Consider the following 20,824-nt stretch of genomic DNA (forward strand, 5'->3'; position numbering starts at 1 on the left):
TTAATTTTAGAAAATGTTAACAAATGTTATAAACATGCATAATATCCCTTCCAAATCACTACTTTGATTTGGACTAATAAAAATCACTGGCAGAGGACACTAAATCTAATGAGACAAGACTTTTGACAAATTTTTAATACATTGAGCAGAAACAGAAAATAGATAAAACTGCAGTGAGTGTGTAAATATGACAGTTGGGTATGGAATGTGAACTACGGTAGTTCAGTTTATGCTCCAAACATATTAGAACAAACTAAAAGACCAAAGTAGTTGTTGACTTTTTAAAAGACAATTTTTAAAGAAATTACATAATGAAAGTACACAAAATTCACAATAATGGGTTCTTTTATTTGTAGTTTCGTATTCATAAAAATATATATCATGAAACCAAATAGTGTTTCTTCTGTCAGGATGAATTCACACTTTCCTTTGAATGTCAGAAGTTTAAACAACAGGGAAGCTGATGTCTCTATGGCACTATTGCAAATACATTACAAAATTTGATTTCCAGGTTTTCCAGGCTGCTAGAAAGTTTGTTTTATTTTTCCTAGTGATGTCATAAGATTTGGAGGCATGAGTGTATGCTCTAGTTAATATATACATCTTAAGCGTGCCACAAAACTGACACAAATATTACTCGAATGCCGGGGCAATGACAAAATAACTACTTAATCTCATGCTTTGCCATGCGGAGCTCTGTCTGCAGTGATGAAGATAAAACTCAGCTGGGGAAAGGCGTGATTGGAGATGCTAAAGCTGAACGTGTTGCCTTTTTTGTGAATAATGTAACTAATTACAATTTAGTCACTTGAGGGATTTGATTGGGGAATAAATAGCATTATAAAATTCATCTTCAGATCATTACTTACGAATAACTAAAACAAGGCAATAAGGTCATCAGTGCTGACGCAGCAGAACACTGTGGATTTCACACCCGTCATCCCAGTACAGACATACTATTCAATACATCGTCAGCATCGACACTCATATGACTTGAAATTATACAATATCCCATAAGAGATGATTCAGCTGAGAATAAAAATTACAAAACAAATGTAAACACACATTCTAAGATGGCAGCTGAGACAATGGATGGCCTTTGTGCTGCTCATTATTCTCAGGAGATCCATTCATAGGACTTCTCTCTGTCCTTAGCCCTCTCTGGCTTTCAAGACAACACTGACTCTGCATTTTGCCTACAACACGAAAAAGAAGAAAAACACTGTTCAAAGGAAATATTTAGCATAAATTAAAAAAAACCTGTGTGATTCAGGAATTTTACCTCATGCCATTTCAGAGTTGGGAGCGGCAAGGCCAGGTGACAGTGTGGGCAGGTGCTGATCTGGTCCTGGTCTCCACTGACCCACGGACCCTGTCTCCCTGACATATGTGACTGGGAAGTGGCTTTATAAGCACTTCTCAGCTGGTCTTGACTCTGCTGTTCGCATAAGTCATCTTCATCCTCCCACTTTTCTTCTTTGGTGTCAACCTCTTGATAGAGCTCTTGATAACACCTCAGCTGCATGTGAGAACGGAAGACAGACACAGATACGTGTCAAAGTGAATTCCTGAGGCTATAAATGCATTTTCTATGGTAATATTATGTTTTGAATTTTACAGTATTAACTATTGATATTTAACTTTTTTTTTTTTTTTACCATAAATTGTATTGATTATTTTTACAATGTGGGACTAATAAAAGGTCTGCTTAATACCTGCCCAAAGGTAAATTAGCCTCAATGGAAAAAAAAATCTGGTCAGATATGAACTTTTTAGATGTGTGAAACATGGCAGTGGCAGTAGCATGCTGTGGTGACCAGGGATATTGAAGCTGAGCAAAGCTGGTGGAGACATAACCCAAAAGACTTGCAGATGGAGTTGGAGCAAAGTGTGGTTCTACAAAGCCCTGCCTCAGAGGGGCTTCATACAGATACATGCCACATTTTTCAGATATTTACCTGTTAAAAATAAAGTTAAATATTACATCCTTTTCCTTCCATTTCACAATTACACATTACCTTGAGGTTTATGACAATATTATGACAAAATATGAATTATGAACTGTATAACTCATATTGGATCAAACTGTGAATTGGACACAGTTTGGTCCAATTCACAATTTCTCAAGGAAATGTAACGGAACATGTTTAACGTACCTCATGACGGTCTATCTCTTTTTCCAGAAATGATCTCCCACAGTTTCTACAGCTCACTCTGTTCTCCGCTGAGACAAAAAAAAAAAAAGCAAAAGCTCAGGTTAAGCAGGAGGAAAATATATTCCGGGCATTAAGTGAGTTCAGGGCCGAACTGGTCCATTTCAGTACTTGTATTTAATGCACTGCTAAGAGTTTGAGTTGAGTCCTCTTCATCGGCAGCTGAGCAGGTTGAACTGTGCTCTGACTGGTCACTCAGTTTGACGTAGTGACCGCAGTCCTTGCAGAGCTCCGTGCGACTCCCACAGACCACACTGTGCTCCTCCAGCTGCTTCCACGGCACCTCCAGCTCGCAGAACGAACACTTCTGCAGACGCTCCGGACACTCCTCCGCCTGGAAGCAGGGCACAGTTGGAAAGATCCATTTGTTCTGTCGCACACGCTGATACATTCACTCTGTATGGTTATCTGACAGGAAAGTGTCCTTTCAAATAACCCCCAACAGTCTGCATGAGCTTTCTGATGCTGGTGGCTAAGACCTGCATCCAGTGAGATCATAATAGTCCATCCATACAGACAAAGCTAACCTTTGAAAAATAATTCGGTAAATAATGACACTTTTAATGCAAAATTGCTCTAAAAGTTGCATTGAAAGTCCATTAAAAGTGCCAATTTTGCATTAAATTATCATAATTTACATAATCATGCAACGTTGGCACTTTTAATGGACTTTCAATGCAACTTTTAGAGCAACTTTGCATTAAAAGTGTCATTATTTACCGAATGACACTTCATGACAACAGTCATAAACATTCATAAATACTTTTTTATGTTCATGACAGGTGTTATGTCATGTTTATGACAATGTCATGTCAGTCTTATGCACACCTGTTACGGCCCTTCAAATAAAGTGTTACCAAATAATATCCAAGCAGTTCTTTCGGACTGATATTACACTACTTAATTAAAGTAGTTGAAGTTTACTTTTTATAAACTATATTTAGGAATAGCATAGTGAAGTATACTTGGCTTACACTGAAAAACATAAAGAGAGTTCACTTCAATTGGTAAATTCTAGTCATTAACTGGACTTTGAAGCAAAGTCCATCAGTTTTCAGTCAGTTAAAGTCAAGGTGAACCAAAAGGTTCATGTAGAATTAGAGATCCCAAAGATACAGCTTTTTTTTTAAACCGTAGATTTTACTTTTGCTGCAATATCATCTACAGTATTTTCATCTCATTCCAGGCCCTAAACTTCTTTAACCTCAACTTTTTATAAAAGTTTCAGTCCAAAGCAGCAAGACTGGATGTATGTGAGATGTTCCTCCACATGACATTGCATTGAACCTTCTTATTAGTTCAAAAGGAATTCACCTCATGATCCTCAAGGTGACACCGTTCAATCTTCTTGTTGCACTTGGAGCATTTCACCTTTAGATGGACAGAAATGGTTCGACAGGAAATAACTACATAAGCGTCATTGTGCAGGGAAAATGTTGGGAAAAAAAACAAAGTGGTGTAGTTTATACACCTCGGCGGATGATCACCTTGGTGTGCTGCTCCTCTCTGTGCTGGCTCAGCTGGTCTTTGGGGACAGCTTCATCACAGTCAGGACAGACACTCAAAAATCGTTTGCAGTGGCTCTCATGCAGAGGGAAGTTGGCCTCTGCCACCTCCTTGTGGCTAAAAGAAAAAAAAAAAAGCACAAGCTCACGAGAAAAATACTTAAAGATAACTTTAAATTATTTTATGACCTGGCAAAGATTGAGAGTCTTTGAACCAGGAAGTTCTCTTATCAAGAACCGAAAGCTCCACAGGGTTATATCGTGTAAGCCTAAAAGTGGAGTCAGGAGTTATTACAGTGTCATAACAACATGACTCCCTCTGATCAGAGGGGTAGAAATCATTTAAGACTTGAAAGTTAAGTTATTGTTCACTCTGACCAGCTGTTTCACTGAACTACTGAAAAAGTTACCCAACGACTCCAAATATGTCATTTCAAACTTAGGCCACACTGAAGTGAAACTTTTCTTTTTGCACCTGCGCTCCTCTTAGTCCAACAATGCATTTAACTTTCAAAGCATTGAAAGTGGAATGCTTTCAAACATTTGACTTCATGTTGGGCTGAGATAAGATAAAAACGTGAACAACTGGTTCTAAAACCAAGGCGTCTTTTCTATCTACACCTCAAAGATCCGTATTATTATTCAGGCTATTTATGTTGGTAATAAATCAAAACTTAAATCACTCGTCGTTCAATGCGGCTCTGTGTCAGTTCTTACCATGTTTCACAGGTTCGGGTTGGTTCTGTGTTTTCCATCGACAGCTGTTGTTCAGAGTGAGGAAAACTGTCTTGAAACGTCAACGCAAAGTTCAATCACGTTTCTCCGAAACAGAAAGTGAAATCATCTCCTCCGGCAGGCTGCACGTACTCCGATTCACCACCGGGAGGCGCTGAAGGCTCTTGAGTGGTGTTGCTGCTTCCGTCTTCACCTGGTGTGACGAATAAAACAGAAGCACAGAGTTTCTTAGCAGACCCTCTTTATGACCAATAACAACTTGTTTTTGAAAACAAGAATCAATTCACCAGAATCAATTCTTTAGTTATTGGTAAATTATGGCTGCTTATTAGAACAGCACCTGTTAAAATTCTTGAAGCAAAACTGAAACTGTTTCAGTAATCAGTTTTGTTTTTGTCTGCTCTGCTTTCTTTTTAGCTTTACTGTTTCTTCCTTTTTATGTCTGTCTTAGGTTTTGTGAGTTGAGTTGAAAGATAAGATTTTGGGTTTGCTGTTGCACGTTCCTTTTGGCTTCCCTTTTTTGATGAAAAGAATCCTCATGAAACAATGTGAGAAAAGACTGGATTTACATTTTAAAGCAGCAGGTTTCTCAGATAAGATGGGTTGTGGTTAATTAGTTTTTTAAAAATCATTTTTTCTTGTTTAAAATTAAATTCCTGATTTAAAAAAAAACAGTTAATGTCATCTGACTTTGCTGCAAACCAGTCGCTGATACGATATTCTTAAATCCAGACATCGTATGTCCTAAAATGTGTTATTGAGTTATAATGGTGCATAATAATCCACAATTCAGTTTGATTAGAGAGAGCTATTTCATAAGTTGTCATAAATGTTTCTGAATTCATAGTTGTGGTGATATTCAGCTCCAAATTCTTCTCAAGTCAATCCATCTCCTTACAGTACAATGCAGTCAAATTGAGCTGATTATGAAAGAGGAGCTGGTGTCAAAGGTCACTGTCTGTTCATTGGTGGTTATGGTGATGTGGAGAAATTCATACAAGAACGCAAAAACAAAGCACATTTTATATCTGCATTTATTTGGTCATGGGCTCCAACCTATGAACTACAAAATGATAAACAAGAGGAGGATTTTAGATTTACGTTCAGTACTGAAGAAAAAAGACAAGGTAGGAATAGTCCCGGTTAAAGTCATCAGGTTTCCTCTTTGTATGAAATACCATTTCGAAAGGATTCCATACGTTACCTGCTTCTGGGAGCATCAGATCATTTCTAATTCTGCACACTTATTTTTTTTTAAGGAAATGTGAGAAATTTTACAATTAAAATGAGAAAAAAATGAGAAAAAAACCCTGCAATTTTTTTCTAGGTCCTAAAACTCAATTTCTCGACTATTTTCCAGAAGATCTGAGATGCATGCTCCCATATATAAAAGTTTTTATTTGAAGCCTGAACAGAAATCAGTCATGTTTCTATTTTAACACAAGCATAAAGAAACAACGCAGGTGTTTTATCCTGGTTAAGAAAATGGCAGTGATTTTAGATTGAAATTATGCCACCAAACACTGTTCTGCAAACCTAATCTTCCATACTGAGTCTCTTATTTGTAGGGAATCATTTGATGAGTGATTTACACATCAGTGTAAATATGCACACCTCCACAAAATCTATTAAAAATCCATAGTGCTGACTGAGCTGCTTCTTTCTGATGCAGTACACAGATCGGTGGAGACAGGAAGACTAAATACTTTTTTTACCAACTTTTGCTTTGTTTATAATAGATGGTAAAAAAAATGCTGATTTTATATAGCATCCTGTGACAAATAAAAAATAACTAAACGTTTATACTATTGCAAATTGTGTCGCCTCATCTTTGTGCTCACACACTTAAATGTTTCTGAATGGCAAATTTGAAAATCTGTTACTTTATTAAAAGTGATGACATTTACTGACCATCAGTCGATCGATGCATTTGTTTTGAATACTGCGTCTGTGCTGCTACTGGAAAACCTGGGCCTAAAGGAAGGATGTTACACAGTGACAGTAAGAACGTGTTTATGAAGTTATTGCTATTTTATTGTCTTTAATGAATACTCTGATAACTTTTCTCAAACAGAATCGTTTTTAATCCAGAAGAGTATGAAATATGTTGTCATTCTTAAAGAACAACCACTTTACTTATTTTTTTTTTAGTTTTATAACAAGGCAAAGAGAAGAGGATGAATACATTTTCTTCTATGGGATGTTATTTTTGTATAAATTATATTAAAAACACATAGATTTCAACCTAATGACAAGAAAAATAGATCTAAAAAGATATTTGTATTTGTTCAACAAATAAAACTGCTCAAACTTGCATTTGCTATGTTATTTATGTTTAAACATATTCGCTGGATCTTTGGACATTTCACAATTATTCTTAACGACATGGGTTAAAATAATGAAGAGCCACTCCAGCTCAAATACATTGCAATTTTCTTATGTAATGTTGCAAAAATATATGAAAAAAAAGTTATTGTGGTGTAACAACTTATGCAAGGCTCTGTATGTTGTATAGGACAACATCCTAGCTTGTACAGATTGTGTTGTATTGATTTCTGGCAGGTTTTGCACGTCATAAACAATCCAGAGGCAGAGTGGGAGAGGTGAACTTTCAATGCCTGACAATGTTAAGCCAAGTGTTTTAGTTCACATCACTCTGATGTGAACTAAAACATCAGAGTGAGCTTGAGAACCTGGATGAAAACGCAGTTATTTAACCACCTGGACACGGTGAGTGAGCCTTTGCTTTTATTAGAACATTAAACAGCGACCAACAGAGAGGGAAGGAGAGCAGCCACACGTGGGTTAGCAGCTGTACACTGAGGCGCATGTGTGATCCTCCATGTTAATCGATCAGGATTCAACGCTGCTCTGGATGGAAACATGCACTCACTTCAACAACTGTTACATCTGATATACGTCTTCACTGTACAAAGAGTCTAATCATTCTTCTGTTTTGGCATTAACAAATTCTTCATAGAAAAGTAACACTGTGTACAAATGTATGATTCTTTATAATTACAGTTTGACTTTCTTGTACAGGGTGTTGGGTTTTGTGATGAGTTACATGTAACATGTGACCTCCAATAGTTCTTCTGTTTTGGCACCATGGACTGAAGAGACGATTTCTCTCTTTGATGCTGCGTGTTGCTACAAATCCTGAGAAAAGTACTCAGCATGAGTCAACAGGTTTAAAAAATAAAAATCTTACAAACACTCACGGTAACGAAAGACCAATGCAGGCAAACATTAATTACAACAGTCGAGACGAGCTGAACACTGACCATTGCTCTCCGTGGCCACAAGAGGGCAGCGCTGCAACACATGTTAAATTCCAACCCCAGAGCGAGAAAACGCAAATGTTTTCTAATAACTGCAGGTTCCCGACTCCAGGGCCAAACAATCCGCATTATGTCATTTTCTGTTGTGTTGGACAGGATAAATCCGTTCAAAGTACTTTAGTACATTCACATACAAATGTAAAAAAAGAACTTTTTTTTTTAACTGTTAAATTAGACTAACTTTTTTCTGTTTAGATCAGTTACGGTTACCAGAGTTATTATTATTTCTATTTGCTAAAAACTATAATAATAAAAAAACAAACAAACTTTAAAATAAGAGGTTTGCATGAATTTGTTTAGTATCTGGTGGAATTGCCTTTAAACTGTTTTGGGGTTCTTTCCATGAGGCTCACTATAGTTTGTTGGAATTTTAGCCAATTTCATTATATTATTATTATTATTATTATTATTATTACATATTATATACCCAGACACTTTCTTTTAAACTGTCTGCAAATCCACTGAAATCAGGGATTTCTACTGGCCTGTGGTGGATGCTTCTACCACCACCACATAGTGTTAGTATTAATTTCTTATTAATATAGTTTAAGATATTTCATTTAGACATATATTTTCTAATGGGTGCACACTTTAGTTAATGTCTGTCTGAATGGTTTATTTTCACTTGTGTTTTTTTAAGGTGCAGCTGGTGGAGGAGCCTGGGGGTAAACCATCTACAAATTACTGAAAGACAGAAGGGGGAGACTCCAAGATGATTATTATTTAATTTGTCACTTAAAATATTCATTTATTGTTTGTGCTAAGTTAAAGTTATTTTGCCTTATTTGTTTATAGAATGCTTTATTTATTTTTGTATTTATTTGTTCTTTTGTTTGATCAGACCTCCCTCATGTGGTAGATTTGGGTTACTCCACCCCTATTTAAGCAGCCTTTTGTTCTGTTTGTCAGGTCAGTTTTTGTTGTGTTCAGTTGACCTCAGTTAATTTGGATCCAAATTTGTTGTTTATTCTTTGATTTATTCTTGCTTTAAATCTTAATGTTTTGTCAACGATTTTTTGAAGTATTAAAATTGAAACTTTTTCTACTTTGAACAAATGTTTGTCCTTGGTCCCTCACATGGCCACTCCAAAACTTTAATGTTCTTAACTTACTTTGTAACTAATTGTCAGTATAAAATTAGTTACAATATCAATTTGAAAGATTCATTTGCTACCAAATTTTAAGTTTCAGGCTGAGGTTTTGAGATGTTGCTTTAATATTTACTCATGTCCTTTCTACAAAATATCATCAATTGTATGAAGTGCACTTGTCTCATAATACACACATGATGCTGCCACCTCTGTGGTACACAGTTGGGATGGTTTCACTGGTCACAGGACTAAAATCTTTGTCCCTCAGTCCATTTGCAAACTATAATTTTTTTTTTTGTTAGTTGCTTCAGGAGAGGATTCTACCTCTCTCCCCATCCTGGTACAGGACTCATTTCACAGCAGATAATGACTCTCCTACAAGCTTCAGTCAGCATCTTTCCCAGGTTTGCTTTTCTCCTGTGGTCAATACAAACATTTTACACCAAACTACGCTCATCTTTTGGACATAGAACCCGTCTCTTTCCTAAACAGTATGTTTAACTCGGATGACATTGTCTGGGTTTCTTCAAATTCTTTAATATCTTCCATGCTGCAGTGAGTTGAAATAAGTTTGTTAATCCTAACTGATTTAAAACAGAAAAACTTCAGTGAGCTCTAATACCTTACAGTGAGAAAAAACAACAACAAAAAAAACGTGTACGCATCTTTTCATAGTGTATGTAAACGTGTTTTCTCTGGAGGATAATAAAAATATGAATTTAGCCACAGCGAGGTTACTATGAGGTTTAATTTCCTGGCATGAGAGCAAACAATTTATGAACTGGAAATGGTAGTGAGCCTGAGAGTGACGCCTGCAGATGGATACTTCCTGATTGTTTGGCTGGCACTAAGATGCTACAAATCCATATTCACTCTAAATTGACTATTTTTTCATTACATATGAAATAAGCCTTTTTCATACAAAGACCCCTCAAACAAACAAGAAAACACAACGCCTAACCTGAAACAAAACTCTATGAATCCTAAACATAATGTATGAGATATCTGCCAAATAGAAAAATAGATGATTTCAAAATAAATGTAAACATAGAAAAATATTTATAATCACATGATATTTGTACACAAGCTACAGTCACATGACTCATGCTTGGTGAGACCAGTGGTACTCAGTCACTGACGGTGATGATGATGTGGCTCCATATGCAGAGGGTCTGAACACTGTTTCCTCCCTGATGAGCTGCGGGAAAATGTGATGTGTCTGACGAAACGGTGAGTTTTGTTTGGATCTTGAAAATCGAGGGTCACCGGGTCACCAAACAGAGCACTTTTCCACAGGGTTCATCGGAGAACCCTTGGGACAGTTGAAAACACGGGCAAACTCATCAAACTGGGAAACGCTGCCGAGCACCCTGCAAGGGAAGCAAAGGGCACAAGAAAAGAAGTTAAAAGTGATCCGGGATGTGTAAAATATCACATTGCACATGAATGTTTTATAGTAGAATCATTATTCAAAACCAAAATTTGATAAAAACGTCACCTGCAGTGCTCTGGTGCATGCTTGTCAGTGAGCAGCTGCAGATAGATGGACTGAGATCTTCTCTTCATGCACCAGTTCTGACAGAAAAAACAACACAACAGTGGCTTGAAGGGTTTATATCACTTTGGAGCTAGAAAACCTAAACGCAGTGAAAGTATGAAAGACTTTTAAATCACAGTCTGCCTTAAGAATGGTTTTTCTACATAGCAACTTTAAAACCCATACTAAGATGACAAACTGGCTGTCAACAGAGAACAAGCTGTTTTCTTGATAAAAAAAAAAAAAACTTTTTAAAGACATCTCAAAAAAACTCTGTGGCGGCTTACTGGCAATTCAGAAAAGGGATGAACTGAGAACTCTAAGGTGTAAACCTTTTGCTCATAGAATATTAAAAAACTGGAATCATGCAATTAAAAGAAAAAAAAAAAAACCCCAGAGATTTTTCTTTAGCCTTGTGTGGCCATAGTGTGTGTCAAAGGTCAGTGCTCCAAACACCATGTCATCACTCTTCCAACAGCTTTTGTGTCGGTTGTATAGTGCGAGCTTTATTTCTTTTTATTTGTGATCATGTAAAATAAATATACATATCAAGAGCTACAGGCTGGAACAGAACTGAAATGGAAAAGCTATAAAAAGAATACAGCATGTAATTACAGTTAGTTTTATTGCATTGACCTTATAAGCATCCCTGTGCCACAATAAATTAGAAAAAATACCAGAGCTTCTGCAGCTGTAGTTCTGGTCACTTTATGCTTTTCTTTATATTTTCTGCTGTGCTTTTACTTAACTACTTTTAATGGTGTTTTAAACAGCTTTTCTGCATTCGTGATAAATTCTTATGCCTTCAGTGGATGATGTTTTTTAAAGGCAGGACTCGAGCAAAAAGTTGACGAGAGAAGTGTTCATACATGGCCAAAAGTTAAGGCTGTCACATGTGAAGAGCGGCTAGATGTATATTAACACATGGAAAATAGATTTCTCAGCTTAGAATAATTAAGAAAGACATCAATTAAAGATTGAAACGCTGCAGGAAGTTTAAATGTTCCTGGTTGTGAGGTAGCCTGACACAATGCTGAATGAAGAGTGGGATAAAGACGCCCAGCAGGGCAGACCAGAAACAATCCAGAAGCAATTAGGTGATTATCTTGAGTATCTTCCGTCATAATGAAGCAACACGATGAGAAACAGACTTCAGACCCACAGCCAAGAAAGGCCTGAGGTCCTCTGAGAATCTATGGTCAGTACTTGAAGCTGGAAAATAAGCCAAAGTCAACAAATTGTGATCAACTTTAAAGTGCATCTTTAGGGTTCTTTTACATGTTAAAAAAACACACAATCTGAGGCAACAACTAGAGAGTATTTCAAAGAGTTGGATCAACAAAAATAGCTTTATTTCTTGAAAGAATATGCATGCTTCATCCACCTGAGGTGTTTGATGCCTATAAAATAAACTTTAATCTAATCTAAACTCTTAGAATTTTGCCAACCTTTATTAGTTTGTGAATGATGGCAAGATAAAAATAAATAAGTGTCACCGTTCAGCTCAGCAGCCAGCAGCTGAGAGAAACTGGTCTTTGTGTCATGTCATAATTATACCCCAGAGAAACAAGAAGTCAGGAGACAGTAGTTCCTACTTAGATCTCAGAATTCGGATCAACATAAAATAGTGATAATTTGATAACAATGCTCATCTAATATTTAAATATATATTAAAAAGGATTTTAGAGATATCAATAACTGTGTGCCACTTTATTAAAATACAAAAATGTGCTCAAGGGTTAGCTTCAAAGATATAGCTTTTATGTCTAGAAATTTCAGAGTGGGATCATGGTACTGTAATATAAAAAATAATTAGTTTAAAGGTTTCTTTTCTTTTTCTAATACTTTCTAATTTTCCTCTGTGTACAGAAATGTTGGCATAAAAAATAATCTAATCCAGCTTTCTCTGGTTCACGTTTTTCTATTGTTGATGCAGTCGAACACTGAGTAACTGTGTGGTTTGACTTTTTTCCTAGGTGACGACAAATCAAATGGAATAAAACTCTGCTATTTGTTTGTGATTAATACTTTTAAAGTCGTCATGCTGTGATGATCACATTTCTCTGAACTTATTTTGGTTTTGCAGCTACACCTAATGAGTCTTATGTTTATAAGACCCGTGTGTCGGCCTGCTGTGCAGGTTGGAGGGTCGGATTCATTTTGTTCGAGGTGACTGCATCGCCTCAAGCGTTTTTATTCACACTCGCATATGACATTTCAAATGAATGTAAGCACATATTCCTGATTTTCATAACACTTCCCCCAGGGCAGGAGTTTTAAAAAATGAGCCTAAACACACCACGTTGCATTCTTAAGTGTTTTCAGATTCCGCCTCGGTTACATTAAGCTATGAATTTCAATGAAACTACTGAATTTCAATGATGACACGTAATACTTAAAAGGATCAGGGGTGGTCTAGCGCTCCGAGACACCGTGCTGTCATCAAGGCTCTGCTGATTTAATCCCTCTAATACTTAATGTATCTATCAGCTAATGCTGGTGTGTGACACCTACAACCTGTCCTCTACCTTCCAGCTCCAGCTGAGAGTGGCACCTGATATGATTTGATATGTAAATGTAAAGAAAAACAGAGCCGCAGACAAACTTCCTCACCTGTGCAAAGGCTATGAAGAGCAGCTGTTCGTGGGTGTATTTTAGCTTAGGGAGGGGCCTCTCTGGACCGTTATCCCGCACCCATTTTTGATATGCCTGCAAGGAGAAGTGAAGGGATAATGACTGCCAGGAAATAGAAAAACAAATAACCTTCGAGTTAGATGTTAAGAATGTTTCTCACTTTTCAAAGGAAAGTAAGAAAACGGATGTAGCAGAAAACATTCAAGCATGCCACAAAATACATGCTAATTTATTTTACTGGGATTTTATATGATGAATCTGTGCAAAGTAGTGCGGAATTGTGAATTGAAAAGCGTGAGATGTATTTGTATCCCGTTTGCACGGCTTTTAGAAAACTGCAAAGAGGGTTTTCCCCCCAACTATTGTTTTTTTCTTACCACTCTTCTATCTCCGCAACCTTTTCCCTGACCTGTTTATTGTGTTCTTCATGATGCTGTTTGTTTGTACTCTAATGTACTCTAACAAACCTAAAAGGCCTTTACAGAACTGCTGCAATCATTAAAGAAAAGAGAACAGGTGATCCAACTTACGTTACACTAATTAGTCTCAGCGAATCACATTTAGCTTATCCAACTTAATTTATTCTGATTATTAAGTTGTCAAGTTAAGCAAACACAAATAAAGTAGTTTTGACAAATTACTACTTGTGACCATTTACCACATTTTTTTAAGTTGGAGGTGCATTCTCTCTTCACAGAATTTAAGCTGAGATTAAATCCTTCAAAAGCGGAATTGATTTGGGAACTAGGTAACTTCTGCAGACAACTGGTGTTGCTGGATTTTATTTAGAGGTGTCAAAGTAATTAAGAATGAATAAAAATGCACCCCATTCTTCTGAAAAACCTGTATTTCTTTCACAATTATGTGCCACTCTGTGTTTATCTGTTACATAAAATCCCAAAGAGTTATAAGAGTTTATGATATTAGTGGAAAAAGAGGTATGAATGTTTTTTGCACAGCACCGTATGTGAATTATGTAACCGTAGGGGGATTAACTTTTGTTTTTACCAGCATTAAATACTCCTCAGTTCAGTGGAGACTTGATCCACATTTCTCTTTCTAAGGAAATTCAAATATTGACGGAATGAAATTGAACTAGATCAGATCTTTTATCTCGAGTCTTGTGCAGTTCAGCCTTTCCTCATTTAATGAAACAAACTAGGGTGCTTCATAAAGAATAATTCAATCCAAACGCAGGACTTTACTTACATAGTACGATAATTTTAGTCCTCCCATGTCGGCTATGTTCTCTCCTAATGTCAGGCGGCCATTCACCTGCACACACAGGAAGGACGGAAGATTAATAAACAGTAAAAAGGACTGCAATATCAAATTCACTCCGACCAGCAGATCTGTGCTACAAAACACCGGTAAGTGCTCCAGTGGGGCTTGCAATTTTGTGTGACTCACGTCAAAGGTCACTTTGACTCTACATGTCAAAGCTTCATGTTGTGTATAATGGAGTCAAGTTCACGTAGCTACACCTGGAAGCAGGATGAAACAGAGAGCAGATGTTTTTGTTCCGATTTTGTAATTTTAAAACGATGCAATAAATTGGACATTGCTCTTTTGTTAAGTGTCGTCATATTAGTTCTTGGAGAAATATTGTGCTTTCTTGGAACCACTTCCTCTTTTATTTCCTAAGCTAACACTAGTTAGCTAGTTTTGACTTCATGCAGTCGTGGCTAAAATGCTTTGCAGTGACACCAATGTTGTCTTGCCAGTTTGGCACAATTTAGTTGTAGATGTGTAGATTTATAAGATGAATGCATTTCAAATCATTCTAAGTCAGAGATTTATTTAAAAACATTCAAAACCCCACATTACCCTGGTGAAAAATAGTGAGCTAACTATTAACTTGAATTCAATCAAAAGCAGAAGACAGTCCAGCTGAGTTCAGTTTATCAAACTAATCACTGATAGATTGCTATAAAAAGAACAGATGTCCTTAAAGCATCATCAGCATCTTCAGTTAGAAATGGGGCAGCGCTGTTGCCTAGCAGCAAGAAGATCATGGGTTCACATCGCAGATCTGCCCATGGTCTGCACTTTCTCTCCCATGTTGACAGCTGGAGACATTCATAAGTAGGAATGAGCAGCTGATGATAATGATAGTTGTTTACGATAGTAACCTTTAAAGAAAAATGTTAAGCCTTTACCACTTCACAAAAAAGGTCTCGCATATAAAGAAAATGCTGCTACAAATTTAACACGTGACAGAACTTTTCCAAGATGATCAAGAAGTGGAGCAGCAACGAATAAAAGAACCATTTCTTCCAGGCGACCCCACTATGACAGTGTGTTCCCACCAGAGCAGAGCTTGCTCGAAATAGTCTGAATAGAAACTGAAATGAAGGCTTTCAGATAGTTGTCTTGTTTACAGCAAGGCAGCATAAACCATGTTGTGTCCAAGAAAAACATCAAGAACGGAGTGAAACCCTGTGAGACGTACAAAGATGAACTAATCCTTTCTAAATGGGATTTTTGAATATTTACGTATTTTATAGTGGGAACTCGCCTGCATTTGTATATTACTTCATTAAGTCAGAGGGCAGACTGACAGAAGCGAGGCTGCCATGCAACCGGCGTTGAGTCCTCTGACCAGTGCTCTTCATCATGTTGAATTCAATTCAATGTGAAGTATGTCAGATCAGTCTGATTCAGTTTAGTTCAACTGTAATGAAATGCAGCTGAATTCAGTTAATTAAAAACATTTAATTAGTAAAAAAATGTCCTTTGAATCAGCAGATTGGCTCAAATTCTGAGAATCAATATAATGTAGTGATGTCTGAATATTTTCCAACGTGACAGAACATGGTCACAAGAAAAAAGTGATCACTCAGAAGCTCAATAGAACTGATATTTAGGACCAGTTGCCTGGAAAATTGAGGTTACAGTACTGCATATTTTGATACCCATCTGAAACCAAGTAATTTCAACAAATAGAATCACTATATCTCAGTGAGAGGTATGCACAAATATTAACTGTATTATAAAATAAAAGCAAATGCATTTTCAGTCAGTGTTACTTGTGTTGTATGGATTAAAACCCACCTTCTGGTTATATACAGTGAAGTTATCGTAGAGCTTGACGATGCATTCGGCCTTTTTCTGGAACTTTCTGTAGGACTCCTGAGTCCACCACTGTTTGAGGTTGCCGTAGCGATCGTACTGGCCCCCTAGGGACATGAACCATTGCATCACTAAGATGAAGGGCAAAAGTGAGGGTGGATGTTGAATAGTAGCATGAAGTCAGCATAATCTATAACTTTTTTCCACAGTCAAAGAGCTGCCAGACATGCTGTCACTCCAGATTTTGGAGAACAGATTATAATGCAAGTTCCCCTTAGTTTGTTTGTAGATTAAACCCCTTTATTTTGCAAGTAAGCATACAATGCACCATCTTAAGAGGCTTATGTTGTCCAATTGATTGTTAGGTGAATAGCGGATATCGAATGAGCATCATGGTAGTTTTTGACTGGGATCAAAAGTTATAAGTAAATAATAAAGAAGCACAGTGAGGATTGCAAAGTAAAAAAAAATGGCAAAAATAACGTTTGTTTATGTAATAAAACATGGACAGAGAGGTTTTCATTCTTACCCCAGTCATCATAGCCGTGTGTCAGCTCATGGCCGATGATAGCTCCTATTCCTCCGTAGTTCAGGGACCTGGAAGCAGAATGGGAAAATGAAAAATTACTGCGATTCAAACTTAATCGAGCCGCTGTGCTCGCAGCGGTAAATGTTGATGAACTTTACAGAGAGTTAGATTTAACTTTTTAAATTTTGAATCAGACATCATGAGTTCAGTTTGTCCTGATCTTTTTAACCAACACACAGATGTTCCTATGTCACGGCTACAGCAGCCATCTTGTTTCAAGAACGGAGTCACCACCTGGTTTTGTTGTCCTTGTATCACATCCTCATACATAGACACACACTCCCACATTATTATATTTATGACATTTCCAATTAGAAATCTAGTAAATAGACCGGCACTTAGAAATCAAGTGTTTCAATGATTTCAGTTGTTCTTTTAATAAAATCTATTGTTGTTTTTGAAAAGTTTGTATTTTGTAAAATTTGCTAGTTCAAAACCCCCTTTAAGTGTCATATTGTGACAAATTAAGGCTAATGTAACTGACTGGTTTCGCAATGGGAATAATTTTATTGATAAATAATGCTGTAAGACATTTATCAATATTTACTAATAGCTACACTTTTCTTAAAGTTGCCCTCTAACAGGCATTTCCCCAACATACAATTAATATCCTACTGATTTTTCTAATTTAATGCTATATACATGACCTCTTTAAAGCATCTGGCAAAAAAAAAAAAGAAGCCATTTGACCGATTTAAAGTGTCTCATTGCTGTCAGTTACTTGGCTTTCTTTGCTTGTGTCCCTTTGTCCTCATTGGAAATTCTGCTTAGCCAAGCAGGATTAAAAAACTGAGCAAATGAGACCTTGCTTGAATCCATGTGTTTTGGATTTGTATTGAATACAAATCAAAGCAATGCCACCTTTTTATGCTTGCATTAATTAGAAAGGATCAAATATATGTTTCACAAGCAATGCACAAATCCATAGAGGGACTTGGAACATAAATCTTAATTTCCCTAGTTGTTGATTGGTAAAAAAAATAATAAAAAAAAAATGGCACAAATCATGCAAGTTCCCAAAAGTTTCCAATGTCCTCCCCAAAAAGCCTCACGCTGCCCCTCCCTCTCCCTGAACCCTGTGCGGAGTGGGAGAGGTGTGTGTGTGTGTGTGTTGTACATGCAGATCCAGAGAGCGATGAGAGGGCAGACTTAAGGCTATTCACATGGCTACGTCTGAAAATGACTTTCTGACAGCTAGTCGATAAGCTGCCTCACACTGGGCCGACTCCCTTGCTAAACTAACAGGCTGTTTGAAGCTTCATTATACTCAACATCAGTGCAGAGGTGTGTGTGTGTGTGAGAGTCTATATGGGAGGTTGAGGCTACTGCAGTAATAACTTTGCAGTGATATGTGTCTGTGTGTGTGTGGGGGTGTGTGTGTTGGTTCAGTCATTAATTAAAATCGATTCGCATGCATAGCTACCACTAGCAAAAGTAGTGGTGATAACCTCTAATGAAGACATAAAAATGTAAGAAAAAGCTGAATGCGCCAGCCACTAGGTCTAATTATTTTATGCTTGTGAGTATCTAGTTGTTCAGGGGAGTTGTAGAACTACAAGTGATAGAGTGCTGTGTATTCTCACCGTATGTGAGAGTTGAAAAATTGTTCATTCAGTCATCTAGACTACTAGTATGCTTTTGTCATTGTGGTCAACAACTGAATCTTTGACTCATCTGTCCATGAAACTTTTGTTCACAAGTCATTTGACCTGCCCATGTCGGTAAATTTCAGTCAAAATTAAAGCTAAAGTAGTTAACTTTTATAAGCAATATGTTTTTTATTATTTTTCATATTTGTTAAAACTGTCACTATATTGTGACAGTAGAATATGAGACAAAAGTCAAACTCGTCTGCTTCCTCCCTGTGGTCCTACTGCCATCTATAGAAATGCACTGCTTGATCAGGAACAACCAATCAGAACCAAGAGGGTCTTAGGGTTGTCAATCATTCTCGTGTATGCACTGCTGACACCCTGCCCTTTGCTCACTGCTGTGCTACAGCTCCTTCCCTGCAGCAGAACCTGCCGTTAATGGGGCTAGTTAGCATGGCCAACAGTGATGGCAGGTAAACAGTTTTACTGTAATGGTGAGTTGTTTGTCCACCATTAACACATTTAGCAGCATGTACATGAGCTTGATTGTATTTCCGGAGATGGCAGTAGGATCACATGAAGAAGGCAGAAGGGCTCAATTTTTTCTCAGATTTTATGTCTTATATTATATTCATAAATATTTAAAAAACAATTGTCTGAAATAAAAGTTACTGCAGCTTTAAAGGTATTACATTTGGACGATGGTGGAGAAAGTACGCAAAAAAATGTACTTAAGTAAAAGTACAAATACACAGACAAAAATGTACTCAAGTAAAATTAAAAGTACCACATAAACATTTGTACTTAAGTAAAAGTAAAAAAGTACTGACTTTTAAAAATACTGAAGTATTAAAAGTAAAAGTACTTGCTTCTTAATACCTAATTGTTAATATCATTAAGTGTACCGATCGCATTTAATTTTAATAGATCAGTAATGTGCCATTTTAATGAACAATGCCACAGATAAAGAATGTTTTCATTGTGTTTACTCTGTAACATAGTTTAGACTTAGATATTTGATTCTATGCATCATAATTTCAGGGATGGAAACATCTTGTCTCCTGTCCTAACATAGCATGAACTTCACTTATTTTTGACCCTAGTGGCATTTATTTTGAAAGAAATCCAAATGGCGGGGGAGGACGTGGAACTAAGGAGCCACGTAGCAGAGTTGTAGTCTAGACCACTGATCCAAGACCAAGACCAACACCCTGCGCTACATGACACAATAAAATTAAGTTTACCTATCAAAATTGCTTCTCAAATTGATCTGAAAGATCCACATTCCCATAAAAACACCTAGTTATTAAATACTAAGAGCTGAAATAAATTTAACCAGTATCAATTCAAACTCTTCTTTATTCTGCTTTGTTTCCATCTCTGTGCCACAATCCGCAGAGGTCTCCTATTCAGGCTTTAGCGAGAACACCAACATGCCCCGCCCCCCCAGGCCCTCCTCCGGGCCAGAGCAAAATTTTCAAGTCTTGACAGGTCCGCCATAATAAAAAGGTTGGGGACCACTGATGTAGCGGTTCCAGTGGCACTTTGCCTGTTAGTAGATGGAACCCAAATAACAAATAAACATGGGTAGGGCGGTAAAATGGAGGGGCCAATGGTTCCCTTGCCCCTCCTGTTACGCTGCGCAGATCACTACTAGTTCAGACTGTGGAAATAATGCATTTAGTGCCCACAGATTCTATTGATTTTCATAGCGCATGCTCACTGCGTGGTATTATTAGCCCTAGCAACAGTTGCCATGCTGCTGACAATGATGTCATCAGCATGACTTCAAATGATGTGTGTCCTTCTGAGGATGACTTTATGATGTCATAGAGTCCATGACATCACCAACTGATCAGTTAATTCTCTGATCAGTTAACACAAATCAGTTAACAAATCAGTCAACACGAGATTCATTTGGAAGTTTTAGCTCAGCTCCATAAAGATGAATGACGAAAGCCCACAGAGAGAAATGGATGTGAGGCCTAAGGTATCTTTTTGGACAAAAGTGAAAAAAACATTGTCCGAGAAAGTTCATCCTGGTCAAAGAAGCCCAGATGACAAGAGAAACTTTCTCAGTGAACTTCTGTGGGAAGTGATTGAAAAGGCTGCAGACGGACCAACTCTGCATCTTGTCAGACAAACATTTCAGGAACAACATAGCAAAATTTTGATCTTGCTTTTGAGAAAAAYTGGAGATATAAATGTGGACGTACTCTCGGAGGTGTCAGAAGAGCTTGGTGAAAGGATTTTCCACAGTATTGCGAGAGATGCATTCCACTTTGCCAGTGGACTGCATTTAATCGCACTACTTGATTACCCTGAAGGACAAAAAGTCATTGTGGAAAAATTCAAAAAGCACCTGGAGAATGCTGTTCCTAAAAAGAAAATGTTAACATCCACAAAAAGAACTGACTCAGAGGAGTCAGGGCAGGTCTCCGAGTCAGGGCAGGTCTCCGAGACGGGACCCGCCTCCGAGACGGGACCGGCCTCCAAGACGGGACCCGCCTCCGAG

The 20,824-nt window shown here is 37.3% G+C and overlaps 2 protein-coding genes across 2 annotated transcripts in view; both read right to left on the minus strand.

Annotated features, from left to right (window-relative positions):
- Positions 1 to 120: 120 nt before the first annotated feature.
- xaf1 (XIAP associated factor 1) lies at positions 121 to 4,603 on the minus strand. The gene is made up of 7 exons (XM_008426176.2): positions 4,436 to 4,603; positions 3,701 to 3,836; positions 3,528 to 3,584; positions 2,325 to 2,547; positions 2,157 to 2,224; positions 1,283 to 1,519; positions 121 to 1,196 (listed from the first exon to the last, which is right to left on the minus strand). Exons 1-7 carry the CDS (start codon positions 4,471 to 4,473, stop codon positions 1,152 to 1,154), a joined length of 804 nt encoding a protein of 267 aa, XP_008424398.1. The 5' UTR covers positions 4,474 to 4,603; the 3' UTR covers positions 121 to 1,151.
- A 4,573-nt stretch (positions 4,604 to 9,176) lies between these two features.
- The window catches only part of ecel1 (endothelin converting enzyme-like 1), a 56,576-nt gene continuing 44,928 nt past the window's right edge, over positions 9,177 to 20,824 (minus strand). The window contains exons 15-20 of the mRNA XM_008426178.2: positions 16,658 to 16,725; positions 16,111 to 16,235; positions 14,266 to 14,331; positions 13,036 to 13,131; positions 10,384 to 10,460; positions 9,177 to 10,255 (exon numbers count right to left, since the gene is read on the minus strand). Of these exons, the coding sequence (XP_008424400.1) occupies positions 10,156 to 10,255; positions 10,384 to 10,460; positions 13,036 to 13,131; positions 14,266 to 14,331; positions 16,111 to 16,235; positions 16,658 to 16,725 (532 nt within the window). The 3' untranslated portion in view covers positions 9,177 to 10,155. The remainder of the gene's footprint in view (positions 10,256 to 10,383; positions 10,461 to 13,035; positions 13,132 to 14,265; positions 14,332 to 16,110; positions 16,236 to 16,657; positions 16,726 to 20,824) is intronic.

The sequence above is a fragment of the Poecilia reticulata genome, linkage group LG13 (assembly GCF_000633615.1).
Source record: "Poecilia reticulata strain Guanapo linkage group LG13, Guppy_female_1.0+MT, whole genome shotgun sequence".
Classification (NCBI taxonomy): domain Eukaryota; kingdom Metazoa; phylum Chordata; class Actinopteri; order Cyprinodontiformes; family Poeciliidae; genus Poecilia; species Poecilia reticulata.

What these genes read in the sequence shown, in the direction of transcription:
- xaf1 (XM_008426176.2), bottom strand. Translation starts at nt 4,473, where the DNA reads ATGGAAAACACAGAACCAACCCGAACCTGTGAAACATG. An exon ending in AAGAGATAGACCGTCATGAG is followed by an intron (nt 1,520 to 2,156) that starts GTACGTTAAACA and finishes TCTCACATGCAG; the next exon opens with CTGAGGTGTTATCAAGAGCT. An exon ending in CAACTCTGAAATGGCATGAG is followed by an intron (nt 1,197 to 1,282) that starts GTAAAATTCCTG and finishes TTCGTGTTGTAG; the next exon opens with GCAAAATGCAGAGTCAGTGT.